This window comes from Eucyclogobius newberryi, unplaced genomic scaffold, assembly GCF_026437365.1.
Source record: "Eucyclogobius newberryi isolate DKJ021-1_F unplaced genomic scaffold, fEucNew1.0.hap1 SCAF_6, whole genome shotgun sequence".
Lineage (NCBI taxonomy): Eukaryota > Metazoa > Chordata > Actinopteri > Gobiiformes > Gobiidae > Eucyclogobius > Eucyclogobius newberryi.
In genome coordinates this window covers 9,057,563-9,075,263 of record NW_027316278.1, presented here as the reverse complement: position 1 = coordinate 9,075,263, position 17,701 = coordinate 9,057,563, and the positions used below count along the sequence as shown (strand labels likewise).

At 38.8% G+C, this 17,701-nt stretch overlaps 1 protein-coding gene across 1 annotated transcript in view; it reads left to right on the top strand.

Annotated features, from left to right (window-relative positions):
* Nucleotides 1-17,701, top strand: part of LOC140346869 (whirlin-like) — a 165,072-nt gene that overhangs the window by 106,244 nt on the left and 41,127 nt on the right. The window contains exons 4-6 of the mRNA XM_072433089.1: nucleotides 5,036-5,284; nucleotides 7,087-7,094; nucleotides 15,349-15,385. Of these exons, the coding sequence (XP_072289190.1) occupies nucleotides 5,036-5,284; nucleotides 7,087-7,094; nucleotides 15,349-15,385 (294 nt within the window). The remainder of the gene's footprint in view (nucleotides 1-5,035; nucleotides 5,285-7,086; nucleotides 7,095-15,348; nucleotides 15,386-17,701) is intronic.

The following is a 17,701-nucleotide window of genomic DNA, read 5'->3' as shown; positions in this document are numbered from 1 at the left end:
GTGGTTAAAGAGTGGGGCGTGATTACTGGAGGAGTAGAGGTTGAGGCGTGGTCCCGCTCCTGAACCCACGTTGGCGATTAACATCTCCAACCCCACATGTTCTTATAAATGGACACTTCCTCATCCGGGTGTCTTTCTGAACAGTTGTACTTTACCTTATTATTGAACGGATTTATAGGGAATCACAGGTCCATTCACAGGGAAGCCTCAGGGCAGAGAAAGATCGGTTCCGAGGGTTGCATTTGGCCCCGGAGCCATAATTTGGAGCTTAAGGAGTGGGTGAAATACAAATCCTGCAATCCAGAGCCTACATCATCTACACGGCTCACCATCCCTCCACCAAACCACAACCATCTCCATCGCATACGAATTTAGCCTCCTCCTTTTTAATTAAACACTTCAGGCTTAGAGAATACAGATTTCTCTCCCTAACCTTGGTCGGCCGACACATAACTCACCATTTTGTCCGACACGGGAAAAAGGAGTGATTTATTTCAGAGCCGCAGACAGACTGTTCTCTTCATCGGCGCATCAAGGTGAACAAGGAACACGCCGCACTTATTTAAATAAAGAAATAAAACATGCTAATTCGCCGCTCCGCATGAGGAAGTAGACACGTTTGCTCGCGCCTCGACGAATAACTTTAACCTTTTAGTATTCGTTTGACTTCGACGTGTGTAAAAGGAGGTCGGTGCGAAAATGTATCACTAAATAGTCGTTTTCACCTTCCATCTTCACGTGAAATTAAAGTGTTGTGAAGCACCGCGGCTTACTGATTGCAGCTATGTTCCTTTTATTGTTTGCAGATAATGGAGCGTCTTCTTTACACAGGACTTATTTATGAGGGATGTGGAGATACTGTGGAGATAACGTGCGGTGTTGGCTCGTGTGATTATGCTGTGTATGTTGACTTATGCTTTGAGAACATTCTGGGATGGCGTCGTTTTTTGTACAAAACCGTGTGTGTTTAAACATCTGCTGTGTTTAAACATGTTGTTGATGTCGTTTGCTTTTCAAACCGTTCACTGAATCAAACTGTCCAGATTTGTCTTTGCACAAATGGCAGGTACTTTTTTATTATTATCGGGTATTTTGCTGTGATTAAAGAGCATGATATTTTAAAGTGCCTCTGACAAGTTGGACGACTCATTGAACTAAAATGCAGTTACGTTTTATGTATAATTTAGCTAAAAAATATAAAAATGTTATCACTGAATAGCTCATTTTTTAGGTTTATAATTTCACTTCCTGTTTGTAATTAATGACATCACAGTAGGAAATTACCCAGCAAACACTGGGAAAAAAATCATCAAAAGGGACAATTTATATTATTTAACAAACATTTATTTTTGTTGAATTAATGTTTAAAGAGTCATAAAAATTGTTTATTTGTGTAAATTATGCATGACTGGAATGAGTGTCCCTAGTGTGATGTCACTTCCTGTAATTTTCTACAGCTTTTTCAACTTTTCCCCACAAATACCTACTTTTTGTGATCTGTGTAAAACTATCATTTCTATGTACAACAGGTATGTATAAATACACCAAATAAAGTCAGTTTGAAAAACGTAAAAACCTGTCATAGGCACTTTAAGTCCAACATCTAGTCCAGTTGTATAATATAATTTCATCATATCATTCATAAAATATAATTTGTAAAACATCAGGATTGGTCTATATGGCATGTCTTTAATCGACATTTATGCAGAAAGAAATCAAGCCTATTTAAATTAAAGGACAGATAATATGCTTGATGGACTTTTTTGAGCCATGTTTTACCATTGTTCCCCATCAAAAACAAACCTGGAGATGTATTTAACCTCATTATGTTTGTTTGACTAATCGTGTTTACGAGGTCCTCTACAAACCCCTTTTTTTATTTTTTTATTATAGGTACATTTTGTGTTTTTAAGTCCATAAATCCCCACATTTCTGTTGCCAAACCATGCTCTGTTTGTGGCAAGATAGCTTTTGTTTTGTCTTTCCATGGTAATTCTATCCATTAGATGGTGTCCTAACACCAAATCCTGGTGAGGGAACGCCCGACGGTTGGAAAGTAACTGTATATTGTAAGTTCGCATACCAAAGCAAATGTACTCAAAGGCAAAGGCCAGTAACCAGACAAATAAAGGTTCATGTGTGTCCTTAAAATAAGCAGCATATTTGTATCCATATTACTTTCATAGAAGAAGAGACTGAGGCGGTTCGTGGTTCTGCTGCTGTGGGGGAGGCGGAGGATCTTGACGTTCTAACACAGCAGGTTTGAGAAGAAAACCCCCCGTTAAACCATGACATCTGAGTGACCTAACCACGCCCCCAAAGCTAGATTCACATGAAGAGTAATGTCCATAAAATCTGCAACAAAGACACAATGTGAAGTGACAGCAGGGGGGCTTTTGTACGGTGGGATTACATTATACCAATCTAAAGAAACACGACTTTTGCACTGGCTAAATATAGCGCCGCTCCCGGGCCTGGCTTTACGGCGAGTGGGGAAAGACATGCGAGTTTATCTTCTCATTATAAGTAAAACAATGGAGCGTTTAGGATTACTCTTAAAAGATGCTTACAGGCCATTTCCACTGTCTCTGTGGTTTTACTGCTGTAGATAAAGGCTATTTCCTCCTATTGATCCTTTGAGCTGCGCTGTCTTCTAAAGCAATGATTCCCAACCGGGGGTACGCGTTCCCCTAGTGGTACGCGGGGGTACTGCAGGGGGTACGTGAAAAATCCATGGTAAATAATTACAAAAATCCAAGTAAATAATATAATAATCCCGTCAAAAATGATGTTTCCCCTCGGAGACAATAGTACACTGGTCTCCAACAGGCGGACCGCAGGCCACATCCGGACCGCGAGACGATTTGGACTGGCCCGCACGTGAATCTCAAGTTATTTTAAGGTATTACAAGCTCAAGTGTCTCATTAACGCTCAGATGACAGATGGAAAGAACTAGGTCTATAGTGAGTCTGAGTATTAGTGTTTTGTTCCTAGTTTAAAGTTGAAATGCCTGTTTAAAGGGACTTACTCAAAGCGGCTCCAGTTGTGAGCCATATATTCCAAAAAACGGTTGATTCTTTTTAATTCATATTTGTTTATATTACATATGTATTTTCAAGGCCACATTTTATTCATTTTTATGATTAATTTGAGTTAAAAAATAAGACTATGCCTGAGAATTGAATGTTCAAATAAAATTATTTTCATTGAATCATAAATTAAATTACGTTCTATTTTTCTTCTAATAATGAGTGAGGGGAACTCGTGGTATGACAGAAAGGCTCAGGGGGCACACAAGACAAAAAAGGTTGTGAACCACTAGTGTAGAATACAAAACACACACACTAACAGTAACGGCATATACATATATACATATATATAATACATACCTAGATAAAACGTCAATAAAACCATCAATAAAACTAAATTAAACACAGCGCTCTGGCATTGTGGGAAATCTTCAACAAGTGCTTTGAATTCATGAAAAGGCCTGATATTTTCTCATTTAAATAGTCTCTGTGTTTTGTTCCACGGAGCAAAACTGCCTAAAGCCTTTTTTTAATGACTCGGTGCTGAGTTCATTGTAATACAAACACGTCCTGAGATCTCTATTGATGAATACTTGATTAGATGTTCAGCAAACTTGTTAATTAATTAAGCAAAAGTCCTAAGCTTTTTAAACAAACAAATACAGTGCTGTTCTTTTCTCACATCCAATAATTGAGTACCGTATTTTCCGTAGTCGCACCAGCCAAAAAATGCATAATAGAGAAGAAAAAAACATAAATAAGTTGCACTGGAGTATGAAATGCAGTTGCAAGTGTGAAAATAACAAATAATATCACATATAAGTCGCTCCGGAGTATATATATAAGTATATAAATATAAGTATATGTCGCACCCTGGCCAAAACTATGAAAAAAGGTGCAACTTATAGTCCGGAAAATACGGTATAATTGACAGTGGCGAGTTTTGTCTCCTTCTCCTGTAATGAACCTTTTATATAATATCACAATAATCCAGAATTGAGAGAAATTAACCGTTTCCTACAATTCAGAGAGAACTTTTCATTTCTAAAGAAGAATGACAGTCCGGCTCTCAGAATATTCGTCAGCTCTTGTACGTGTTTGTCGAGTTTATCATCGATCTAGAGATATATTTGAGTATGTATTTGTTGTACTTGTTCAGTCACATTACCATCGAGGGTCAGAATAGATACAGTTGTGTTTGAAGATGGGCAAAACATGAATACGTATCTTTGTATTTGACTTCCGGTGATGATTTGGGAACAAGCAGCGAGCTCTACTGCCCTGGATGCAGATGAAAGTGAAGAAAAAGAGAAAAGTGGATGAAATTGTGGCCTTTTTTAATGAAAAGATCTGCAGCTAGTGGACTATAAAAGCTTGTGGTTTGGAGCAGAGTTCAGACTATTGAACACCTGCCTTGTTTCTGTTCATGTAGTTAATATTCAAAGCCATTTTTGCACTTTTTGAAAAGAAGAAACTCTATCAAATCCAAAATTGTGATCGATCAATATGAGGAAAAGAAGTGTAAGTGCATATGACGGGTTTATTCGGTGGAGTGATATTTGTTGTAAACGTTTCACAACAATCATGAAACATTGAAAATGACAGGAAGTAGACATTTTCAGTTTATTTAAACATGAATTCAACAAAATAAAGGCGTTTACTTGTATTTTTACGAGCCTGATCATCGGTTTCTGTGACATGACTATTTGATCTCAAGCTGTATTACGTGCTCTTATAAGTTGATTTTCCTACTGTAATATTGTGTTGTTGTTTTTTTACATTTACAAACAGGAAGTAAAAAAGAAAACTTAAACAAATGGCCAAGTTGGGGTAAATGTGATTCTTTTTTTACAATCCAAATCTTAAAAACTATGATCTTAGTGTGTTTTAGTAAATTGAGTATAATCCAAAGTGTCATAGGTGCTTTAAATCAGTCTGCGGTTCCTGTTGGAGAAGAATTCCTGGTCCTCGCTGGGCTTGACCTCTACGTTTGTGTCTCCTGCAGGTGGGCGACCAGATCTTAGAGGTGAACGGGCAGAGCTTTGTGACCATCTCCCACGACGAGGCGGTGCACATCCTGAAGACCGGCCTGCAGCTGCTGGTCCGGGTCAGGGACGTGGGCAAACTGCCTCACGCCCGGACCATCGTGGACCAAACCAAATGGGTCAACAGCCCCCCGTCACTGCCCGACACCGGCGCCCGACCAGAGACCTCCTCCGCTGCCCAGAGCCCCGCCCGGAGTCCCAGCGCCGCGGTCATGCCCGCTGTCCACACGGGGCATGCTGCAGTCATGCCCGCTATCCACACGGGGCACCCTGCAGTCATGCCCGCTATCCACACGGGGCACCCTGCAGTCATGCCCGCTGTCCACACGGGGCACGCCGCGGTCATGCCCGCTGTCAACACGGGGCACGCTGCAGTAAACAGTACGGAGAATACGTCGGGGCACAGTACGGCGGCTCAGGGTCCGGGCAGCGCCAATCAGACGAGCAATACAAGGTGAGGCTAGAATTTGGTGAAAAGAAAAAAATGTTTTGTCGGCGTGCTCGTTTATGAAAGAAAGGGCAAGAATCAAAACAGTTAAAATGAATCAAATGTTTAATCCCTGTCAGTGCAATTCTAATACAGATAAACAGAGCGCTTACCATCTGTCCCCATCGAATGTGATGGGCGACTTACACGGGCGCTCCGGACCGCACACATGTCCTTGAGCTCGTCTGCCGCTTCGTCCGGCACAGGTGTCTTTATCAGAGAGTGTCTTAGAGGAACAGAACAATGGAATATGTGTTTGCGTGTGCGTTTAAAGGGTTCTTCATAATACATCAAAATATAGTTTAATACAGTCTCGTAAAATGAATATAGTTGATAATACAATATAGTAAAGTTAATATATTTGGGTTCCCCTTCGATTTAAAGCTGCATTAGGTCATTTAACATCTCGTCTGAGTCAACTGCAGATACACAAGAGTTTAGTGCCATGAATCTGCTGTTTTTTTTAAGTTCTGGTGTATTTTTTTTCCCATGGCAGCTCATGAGTTTGTTTTGACAATGTGTTTATTCTGAAATCAAGGAGAAGGGAAATTGTTTCACACCTTTGTATTGTAAAAGCGTTTGATCTTGGCTGGAGGAAACCAGAGGACATGATCTGAAACCAACGAGCTCTCAACAGTTCTCATGATAATCACTGTTTCCTCCTGAATGTTAATTGTCAAACTACAAAAAGAATATGTTTTTAAATCTCCAGCGTTTTCTGGCAAGGAGCCCCCCGGACCTCCTCGTGCCAAGGGCCTTTTGTCTCAAAAATAAACATGCCTGTGACATCATCTTCACATCATCATAAGACTGGACGGATAAATGAATCAAGACTAAAATGAGAATACAATTACAGATGTATGTAAGTACAAAATGAAAGTGCTGAGGTCGTCTGAGCAGCTTCTCTTTGAAAACGGATTTCAACATCAAAAACATTGAATAAACTGGCAACCGATTTGAACCCTTTCATATCGGTTATATATTATATAAGATGTCAACATGGACTCAGACTTCAGAGAGGAGCTGAACGTGTGCAACCTGTGACAAAGGTGAGGTTTCAGAGTCATCAACAACAACAACAACAACAGCAACAATACTAACCAGTTTTAATTTGCTTCCAGATGTTATTGCAAATACATTTAATAAAATTGAAAACGGTGGAAGAATCACTCAGTTTTGTAACGTACTGCGATAAACTGCAGCTGAATATGAAAAAGTCTTAAATTCAAAGATATCAATTTGAAACTTCTCCTGTCGTTTACTCACATAAATGAAATAAAAACAAGATTACACAAGTTTTTACAAGTTTAACCTCATGCCATGTTTTATACAGACACAAGGCACATATTTTTGAACATTTAAATCTGAAAAATGGACAAAGCCAGGTGATGTTAATGATACAAAACAATTACAGATGGGATTTTGGATCTCTTATTCAATCTTTAAAATGACTCAAGGAACTTAAGGAAAAGAAAAAGTATAAAAATCAACGTAAACTTATTGAAGTCCCTGTTGTACTTTAAGAGCAAAAAGTATTTTACACAGATTTTGAGAACTCAATTTCTTATTTTTTTCTTGTAAATTGTAAACATATATTTCTGTTTGCTAAAAGCTCTGGCCTGAATTCAAAACCTGTACACTGGCGTTGCCCATGAAAGTGCTAAAAAATAACTTCTCAAATCAAATGAAAAAGTGCTAATGTAGTTAAGTAAAAGTAAAAAGTATCCACAATCCAACATGTTACTTATGTGCAATACTTTTGTACTTTGTTACAGGAAGTTGATGCATCTTCTTGTCATTATATTGATGGTTTGATCTTCTCCTGGTGGATTTCCCTGAACTCGTATGTTTCTATTGGTTCAGGTTTTCTAATCCGTGAGCACAGAGCAGATAAACCTTCTCACACGTTATAATCCAGCCGTGAATAATGGAGGCAATCCTCGTGAATGGATTTCCCCACAGCGATCGATACAGCCTCAAACCCTCATAACAATAGAGTTATAATCCATGACACCAGGGGATCATTATTTTAGATTTTGGACATTTTGAATTGCCATATTGATCTAAAACAACTTGATAAAAGAAACGGGTTTGCTGACTTGCAGTTGAAAACGTCATCACAATAAAGCGCTGGGCCTGTGGATAGTTACGCACAGTAGAAAGCAGCGGATTGAATTTTTTTTTAATAATCATCATTTGAAGCCGACGTGCATCACAAAATACGTGATGTACATGACTTTTTTTTGCTTGTACTAAAGTCAAATCTGTTTTCCCCGGGACAGATGTATTGTAAAAGTTTTATTCTGGTGAAAATGAGACCACAGCACTTTCTCTGCGTCTGATTATAGAGCGTTTTATTCTCCGCGAAGCAGGAAGTGCGCCGTTAGCATGCTAATGTGTGTTAGCTTTACCTGATGTGGCCCGTCACGTCTCAAATTGCGCCGTGCACTGAAAAAGTTTCCTTTTATTTACTTTTGAGCTGATTATATCATATTTTACTATAGTTTGACTGAAATACCCGCACTTTCCTTTAAATACAAACTATTATGTTTCAGTGATATATTTATAATACTTTTGTTTGTCAAAATATGCTCCCTCATTTATTAATTACTGGCTTGCCAAACCCGATGGAGCCAAACTCGACATAAACCCTTAGGCTGTCGAAAAATATGCTGCCTTTATAAATGAATGATCTACAAAGGATTATTTTAACGATGGAGCACGACTGGACGTGGTCATCCAAACATACTCCGTTTATAAATGTATTCACCTTATTCCAGAAGGACGTCTGGTCGCCACCATCCGACGTAATCCCACTTCCACTTGCATTAGTTACACAGAGCTGACGACCTCCGGAGAAAATAAGTTCTACACGGACTAAAAGGCCGTTTTCAGGCCGTCCAGGGAATTGGTGCAGTGAACATCGCATCAATCTACTTTACAGCATGTTTTAGCGTGTAGCATGTTTTTCCCTCGTTCTCCATTCAAACCAATGGAGTTCCCGCTGGACCGGAGGCAAAATAAGGGCCAGAATAATGTCAGTAATATTGTATAAGCTGGTTTAACAGTCATGAGGCGCATAGACACGGCTCGTCAAAGTACACTAGTAATTATAATGAGTTAGGCTACGTGTCTTTATTCGTAATACTTGGGTAAATTGGTTTGCGGTGATTAAAAGGCATCAAACATAAATGCACACAATAAAAACAGACATAATGGGCTGAGTGAGCATGTTTAAGAGGACAATAGCCGCTGGGACCAGACTGTCTGCCGTCCAATCAGCTCGTGCGTGGTTGGAAGTTTTCTGATTAATGACATTTTTGCGAGCCTTTTAAAAGAAGCTAATTTGTTCTTTAGTTGTGCATTTCAGAAACGTAAAACTCAAAGACACATGAAAAAATATATGGTAAGTGCATTGGTTAGAGTGTAATAAAATAAATGAATGAAACTAAATGATTTGTATTCACCACAAGTATCTGGTCCAAAATTCAAAAAAACGTTAATTACACGCGTCATATTCAATTGGCCTCTACGCACTTTTATTGTTTTGTCCTTTTATTAATTTTCAAACAGTTTTTTTCTCCTCTTTTGCAAATCAACATGACATTTCCAGATAAACGTATTTCTCTCTGGACTAATTGTATTTGCCCGTAAACGTGGATTAGATTAGCGCACAGTTGGCACTTAGCGTCAGAAGCATGTGTAAAAGGTTAAGTCCAAAGTGGCGCTGTAAATGGGATTGGGCAGATGGAGCCTTCAGGCCAGCCGCCATCAAAGTACACAAGCAGACTATTAAAAAAGTATTGTGCGTTTGGAATGCATTATTGTGACGAGAGGATGTTTTTGTCATCAGGCGGAGACTAATCGAAAACTCTGTGGTAGAAAAATCACGTAATGGCCCATTCCTGCCATTTCATTACAGTGATTGGATGTACGGACTCTGCTATTTCCTCTTTTTACTCCGGTTTTGTGGGAAAATAGATCTTTTCGTTCAGTCTGGGATACAGCGCCACAACATTATTACAAAAACATAATTATGGACCGACAGTCGGACACAATGTCCTCGCTGTCAGTGGCTACAAAAGCCACTCAAAGAGTTATTGTTATGGTTTTTAAATATCCAGTCATTGAATTTTAGACTGGCCCAATTTACAAAAAAACTTTTTATTTTTATTTTTTCTGAATTTAAAAGCAATAGACTAAACACACTTAGGAACGTAATAAGACCAGAGAGAACACAGGAGATGAAATAAATTAAATAAAAGAGAAAGAAGATCAAAATAAACATCTGATTTAGTCCAGTCTGTATGTCAATTACCGTATTTCGCAGGTGTAAGTCACACCTTTTTTCATAGTTTTGGCCTGGGTACGACTTATACTTGTACTTATACTCTGGAGCGACTTATATGTGATATTATTTGTTATTTTCACACTTGCAACTGCATTTCATACTCCAGTGCATCTTATATATGTTTTTTTCTTCTCTATTATGCGCCTTTTGGCTGGTGCAACTTATACTTCAGTGCAACTTATAGTCCGGAAAATCCGGTATAATGTCGGTTTAATCCTTGATCGTCGGTGTAGCCATTTATTATGACCACGGCATGAGTTTTGAGGCCTAGATAATGCGTATTTGTCAAGGCATTTTTGAGCAGCAATAAAACAACATCCGTAATTGAAAAAATGTAATAAAAAATCCAGGATAGAGACGTTTAATATCACACTGAGGAACATTCGAAGCAACCTGTATAAATAAGAACAAAGCTCCGACTGTTTTGTCATTGTTTTCTGTTCAGACTTGATTAATTGCAGCTCTATTGTGCGTTACTAAAAGACCGCGTGAGCCAAACAATTAGCACTTGCCAACAGCCAAAACGGGCTTTCACTGCCACAGACTGAACTGTTGCCCAAAGCTGATGAATTGGATACAATATTAATCCAGACCTTGATAAATGACCAATTCTGACATATCTTCTATCCAATCATCTTCTTTTGCCCTTCAGGGTCATGGCCGGCTGGAGCTTGACACTGGAATAATACTATATATACAGTAGACGTATAGTGTAGGCTACAGTGGACCCCTCGACCAGGAAGTGAAAGTTTAACGCTGATATTTTTGAGTATCGATCCTATGTCCCTTAGAAATGTTACTATCGTGATTCACTCGTCTGTTTATTGGCAGTTAAAGCAGGATTAAGTAACATTTTCACCTTCTTAGTATGTGTAGCGTCCAATCGAATTGAGAAGGCCAGAACTGATGGTTAAATGCACTTCAATGGTTCTTTTTCAGTGCCATTCAACCAACGTAAGAGCTAGGCAAGAACAAAATAAAAAAACAATTACATTTTGTCCGTAAATATTTTTACAACATATTTCAAATCGTTCATGAATACGGTCATTTCAACTACAGACCTTGTTCCCCTGTCGACTGTCGCTAGATCCTTGAGTTTCAACGTGTTTTGCCCATGTTTTCACCATTTATTGTTGTTCACTTTTCTTTGCGTCTTTTCCTTAGTGTCAAGTAGACTTCCGATTTACGGCTACTTCCGGTCACACAGGAAGTTACCAAAATAAAAGCAAAACCTTACGATACCACATAAATGTGTCAAATTGACCTTTACAGTATGTTCTTGGGGAGTTTGAAGTGCCCGTCGTCGCCCCCTGCTGTCTCTGAGCAGAAAACCAGCCTTGGGTTAGGGTCTTTTTTAAACGTTTAACGATGTGAAATGTTGACGAAAAAAGGTTTTGCAAGTTACTTAATTCTGCTTTGAATGTTGTGTTTTCATGAATGTTGATTGCAAATTGGATGTAGTTTCTTGTCGTATTAAGGGGCAAAAGTTTGTGCAGATTTAATCTTGATGCACATTTTGTATCGGGGAATTGCAGACGCCATTGTTAGCACTTTTCCCCAAACAAAAAACATTAGCTTTGTAGTGTCGAATTGTTACTGCATCGGTGCTAATTTTCCCGAAACCCATAAGCATTTGTCGTGTATTACATGTGTCGCGTATTACCATGTGTCGTGTATTACATGTGTCGTGTATTACATGTCTCGTGTATTACATGTGTCGTGTATTACATGTGTTGTGTATTACCATGTGTCGTGTATTACATGGGTCGTGTATTACATGTGTCGTGTATTACCATGAGTCGTGTATTACATGTGTCGTGTATTACCATGAGTCGTGTATTACATGTGTCGTGTATTACATGTGTCATGTATTACATGTCTCGTGTATTACATGTGTTGTGTATTACCATGTGTCGTGTATTACCATGTGTCGTGTATTACCATGAGTCGTGTATTACATGTGTCGCGTATTACATGTCTCGCGTATTACATGTGTCGTGTATTACATGTCTTGTGTATTACATGTGTCGTGTATTACATGTGTCGTGTATTACATGTCTCGTGTATTACATGTGTCGTGTATTACATGTGTCGTGTATTACATGTGTCGTGTATTACATGTGTCATGTATTACATGTCTCGTGTATTACATGTGTCGTGTATTACCATGTGTCGTGTATTACATGTGTCGTGTATTACCATGTGTCGTGTATTACATGTGTCGTGTATTACATGTGTCATGTATTACATGTCTCGTGTATTACATGTGTCGTGTATTACCATGTGTCGTGTATTACCATGTGTCGTGTATTACCATGTCTCGTGTATTACATGTGTCATTTATTACATGTGTCGTGTATTACATGTGTCGTGTATTACATGTCTCGTGTATTACATGTGTCGTGTATTACCATGTGTTGTGTATTACATGTGTCGTGTATTACCATGTCTCGTGTATTACATGTGTCGTGTATTACCATGTGTCGTGTATTACATGTCTCGTGTATTACATGTGTCGTGTATTACATGTGTCGTGTATTACATGTGTCGTGTATTACATGTCTCGTGTATTACATGAGTCGTGTATTACATGTGTCGTGTATTACATGTGTCGTGTATTACATGTGTCCTGTATTACATGTGTCGTGTATTACATGTCTTGTGTATTACATGTGTCGTGTATTACATGTGTCGTGTATTACATGTGTCGTGTATTACATGTCTTGCGTATTACATGTGTTGTGTATTACATGTGTCGTGTATTACATGTCTTGTGTATTACATGTGTCGTGTATTACATGTGTCGTGTATTACATGTGTCGTGTATTACATGTCTTGCGTATTACATGTGTTGTGTATTACATGTGTCGTGTATTACATGTCTTGTGTATTACATGTCTTGGGTATTACATGTCTTGTGTATTACATGTGTCGTGTATTACATGTGTCGTGTATTACATGTGTTGTGTATTAAATGTGTCGTGTATTACATGTGTCGTGTATTACATGTCTTGCGTATTACATGTGTCGTGTATTACATGTGTCGTGTATTACATGTCTTGTGTATTACATGTCTTGTGTATTACATGTCTTGTGTATTACATGTGTCGTGTATTACATGTGTCGTGTATTACATGTCTTGTGTATTACATGTCTTGTGTATTACATGTGTCGTGTATTACATGTGACGTGTATTACATGTGTCCTGTATTACATGTGTCGTGTATTACATGTGTCGTGTATTACATGTGACGTGTATTACATGTCTTGTGTATTACATGTCTTGCGTTTTACATGTGTCGTGTATTACATGTGTCGTGTATTACATGTCTTGTGTATTACATGTCTTGTGTATTACATGTCTTGTGTATTACATGTGTCGTGTATTACATGTGTCGTGTATTACATGTCTTGTGTATTACATGTCTTGTGTATTACATGTGTCGTGTATTACATGTGACGTGTATTACATGTGTCCTGTATTACATGTGTCCTGTATTACATGTCTTGCGTATTACATGTGTCGTGTATTACATGTGTCGTGTATTACATGTCTTGTGTATTACATGTCTTGTGTATTACATGTCTTGTGTATTACATGTCTTGTGTATTACATGTGTCCTGTATTACATGTGTCGTGTATTACATGTCTTGCGTATTACATGTGTCGTGTATTACATGTGTCGTGTATTACATGTCTTGTGTATTACATGTGTCGTGTATTACATGTCTTGCGTATTACATGTGTCGTGTATTACATGTGTCGTGTATTACATGTCTTGTGTATTACATGTCTTGTGTATTACATGTCTTGTGTATTACATGTCTTGTGTATTACATGTGTCCTGTATTACATGTGTCGTGTATTACATGTCTTGCGTATTACATGTGTCGTGTATTACATGTGTCGTGTATTACATGTCTTGTGTATTACATGTGTCGTGTATTACATGTGTCGTGTATTACATGTGTCGTGTATTACATGTGTCGTGTATTACATGTCTTGTGTATTACATGTCTTGTGTATTACATGTGTCGTGTATTACATGTGACGTGTATTACATGTGTCCTGTATTACATGTGTCGTGTATTACATGTGTCGTGTATTACATGTGACGTGTATTACATGTGTCGTGTATTACATGTGACGTGTATTACATGTGTCGTGTATTACATGTCTTGTGTATTACATGTGTCGTGTATTACATGTGACGTGTATTACATGTGTCCTGTATTACATGTGTCGTGTATTACATGTGTCGTGTATTACATGTGTCGTGTATTACATGTGACGTGTATTACATGTGTCCTGTATTACCATGTGGAGTCTAGTCTTGTCTAAATACCCATAGATCCCGTACTCGTCCCGTCGACAGCTCCATGATGTGAATGGCTCCTCCCCTTCCATCTGTCCGGCCTGATAAATTTGGCCGTGTTTTGGCCCGTGCGAGAAGCTGAGAGGGTTTTCTCCGCCTCCTGCCGCTCGGCTCCACACCTCATTAACCAAAGCCCAGTCTCTGCTGCACTGCGCCGATCTCAACTAGCTGCAATTATCCACCCAAGTGCCTCTAAATCACGTTACTGTGCAGAACAAGGCGGCGGGGAAGTGGATTCGGCGGTAGACGGGGTCGCATTTTTGCATCAATGTTAGATTAATGGACACGGTCGTGAGAAAATGCTGATGTCGGTTCGTTTTAACTTGAACCGGCTGGTGAAGTGACAGCGGAAGATTTGTCCTGTGCTCATGGGGGTTTGTCCGGAGCAATAATGCTAATATAATCGATGTTTAAAGATAACGCAACAGGCGACGACTTTGCCAGAGGAAACGTCACTGTGTTTAATAAGGCGTGTGCCCCAATGCTAATGCTAACCTCACTTAAAACATGCACAGGAAATGACCAAAGTTATAACCGTACAATCAAGAACAAGACATTTTTATACACAAAATAAGCCAACCTGCGGCGCTATTTTGAATTGAACAATTCAATTTATTTTCGGTTAGCATTAGCATCGAGACACAAACAGTTGCCTCAGTAAAAACAGCCTCAGGTTTAGCAGTAATAACTTTTTTCTTTATTTTGTTAAGAGCGAAGAGAAATTGTGCCTTTGTATTTGTGGTCCGGGAAATAAATCTCTCTCAACAGTATTAAAGCTGCACTATGTAACTTTTTTTTAAAGGAACTGGAGGGTCAACCGTCTGCTTGTCCCTCTGTAAATGTTAATATTTAGCTTAGAATGTTCTACAGTATAGCATTAAAATGATCTATCTTCTGTGCACAGAAACAATGGAGGTTTTTCCCTTTCTTTTCAAGCTATTAACAACATAATAAATGCAATGTACACATAGGTTTAATGCCTTTTTGTGAAACGTTTCAGGCAAAGCAAACTCAACTCAGTGTTTCAGTTTTTGCTGACGTGTTTTTCTTCTGTTGCAGACCCACATCCGCACGAGCTGCCTCCGCATTAGGGAAGGTAAGACCCTTTTCTACATTTCACCATGAGCTGCAATGGTATATCACACATGAAATCACAATCTGAGTCGTGACAATCAGTAAAAGCATGGACTGAAATGTATCCAACATCAGTAACACAAAACCTGCCAACCCAGGTTCAGACCTCTACGAACAGGTTCTGAAATGCACGAGATTCAGGAGGTTTCAGTCTTGTCTCAAAGGTTATGTCCTGCATGTGTCAATTAGATTTAAGTCAAAATATTAAATACATCTACCGTATTTTCCGGACTATAAGTCGCACCAGCCAAAAAATGCATAATAGAGATGAAAAAAACATATGTAAGTTGCACTGGAGTATGAAATGCGGTTGCAAGGGTGAAAATAACAAATAATATCACATATGTCACTCCAAGTATATGTACATGAGTATAAACCCTGGCCAAAACTATGAAAAAAGGTGCGACTTATAGTCCCGAAAATACGGTACATTATTCTCCCTCAAGTGATCGCCAACGTGTACTGCGCTCTGTCCAAACGTACATGCACCGTTAAGATCATCATTTTGTTGTTTGTAAAATAACCCCCCCCCCCAAAAAATAAAAAATAAAAATAAAGTAAAACGTCTCTCTGGGGCAGTCGGCCATCTTGAAACGACAAACGGTCGCTTAGGTCACTCTCGACAACCCTTTATGCAGCATTTCCATCGTGTCGTTTCATCGTATTTGGGCCGATGTGTTAAAAATGATTGCAAAACTAGACACTAGACACTTAAAATGTCTAAAAATAAAAGATGATGCGTCTCTATATTTGTACAAGCCGTTCTTTTTACCCCCAATTATGGGTTTCTGCATTCAGCGCTATATGGTTCTGTCAACAAAGGGCAGCAACGCTTTCCAATGTCAGCACTAAAAGCTCCAAATCACCTACAAACTGAATTCATAATTAGTGTAGCTCTACTAAAATACACTCGCAAATGTTCAGACGCTTACAAGCCACGTTTCAGTTTAGAAGAGTCCATAATGTCTCGCCTGTACGATCATCGCGAATGCTAAAAACAACTCTTCTCCGACCGCGCATTTCTCGTGTGGAAATATATTCACGTCGGTGTCAAAACCCTGTTATGAGATGCAGATTCCACCACCACAGCAGCTACCTCAGTGGCCCCCTTTTGCATCAAGGAAGAAAATTGGGGATTTATTATGGATAACTTCATCGCAGAAATTAGTGTTTTTCCCTGCAGCGTCTATAAAGTGACCTCTCTGTGGAACTGCGAGAAACGAAACTCGGCAATAAGAACCTAGCCCACCTCGTGTCTCTGCGTCCCTGGGTCCGCTGCCTTTTCAGTCGTAAAATGTTAATGCGGTGCGGTTTGAACTCAAATGATGTCCCGAGCGGGTGCCTTAAAAGCGGTTTGTGATGCGGAAACATGCGCATTACCACAGGCCACAGACAGGAGGCAGCGTCGCGAGAGATTTGATCTGTCCCCCGGGATTAGATTCAGACTGTTGAAAGGATGCACTGACAGGACTTTGTGAACAATAACCTGAACGTGTACTTTAGACTCTGTACTGTTAACAATATTATATGCAATGTGAATATTATATGTTCATTTGGCCTTTTTGGCTACAATCGTGTCAAGTTTCTACAATGACGGAGCGTACACGTGTCATTTATTCCCTCCTCTGTCGCACTTGACTACGAAACGACCATAAACATGTAATTTCAAGACCATAATTGAATCCAGGTTTGAATAAGAGCTAAATCTAGCAGAGTTATTCATGCAAAAGGTCTGAGGGCTCAGTGCATAATCAGTGTTTATCGAGAAGGCGACTGATGACACGTAGATGAAGGCGTAATAACACATGGTTTTTGGGAACACAAAAACACTTTACACTCATGATAAAGGTGACGTACAGACAGGTTAGGGTTTTAATGCTGTCAAACATGTTCAGAATGGCAGAGGACCTTCAGTGACAGCTCTAGATGCAGCAAGGTCTGAATGACGAATGAGAATGAGAATTGAGAATCGTTGGCCAAAACAATGACTTAGGCACTACTGTAAACGCAATTAATTTCACTTTGTAACATCACAACATGGTTATCAAATGATTACATATTTGTTTCTGTAAGTGTTTTATGGGAATGAAAAAAATAAAATAAATACAAAACAAAATAATGCATTACTCTTTTCACATAAGGGAGAATAGGATAAGCCTTAAATCTTTAAAACTATAAAGATGAAATGTATTTATTTATTTTATTTTATTTATTGTTTTATTATGTTATTTATTTTATTTATTTTATTTATTTTATTTATTTTATTTATTTTATTTAT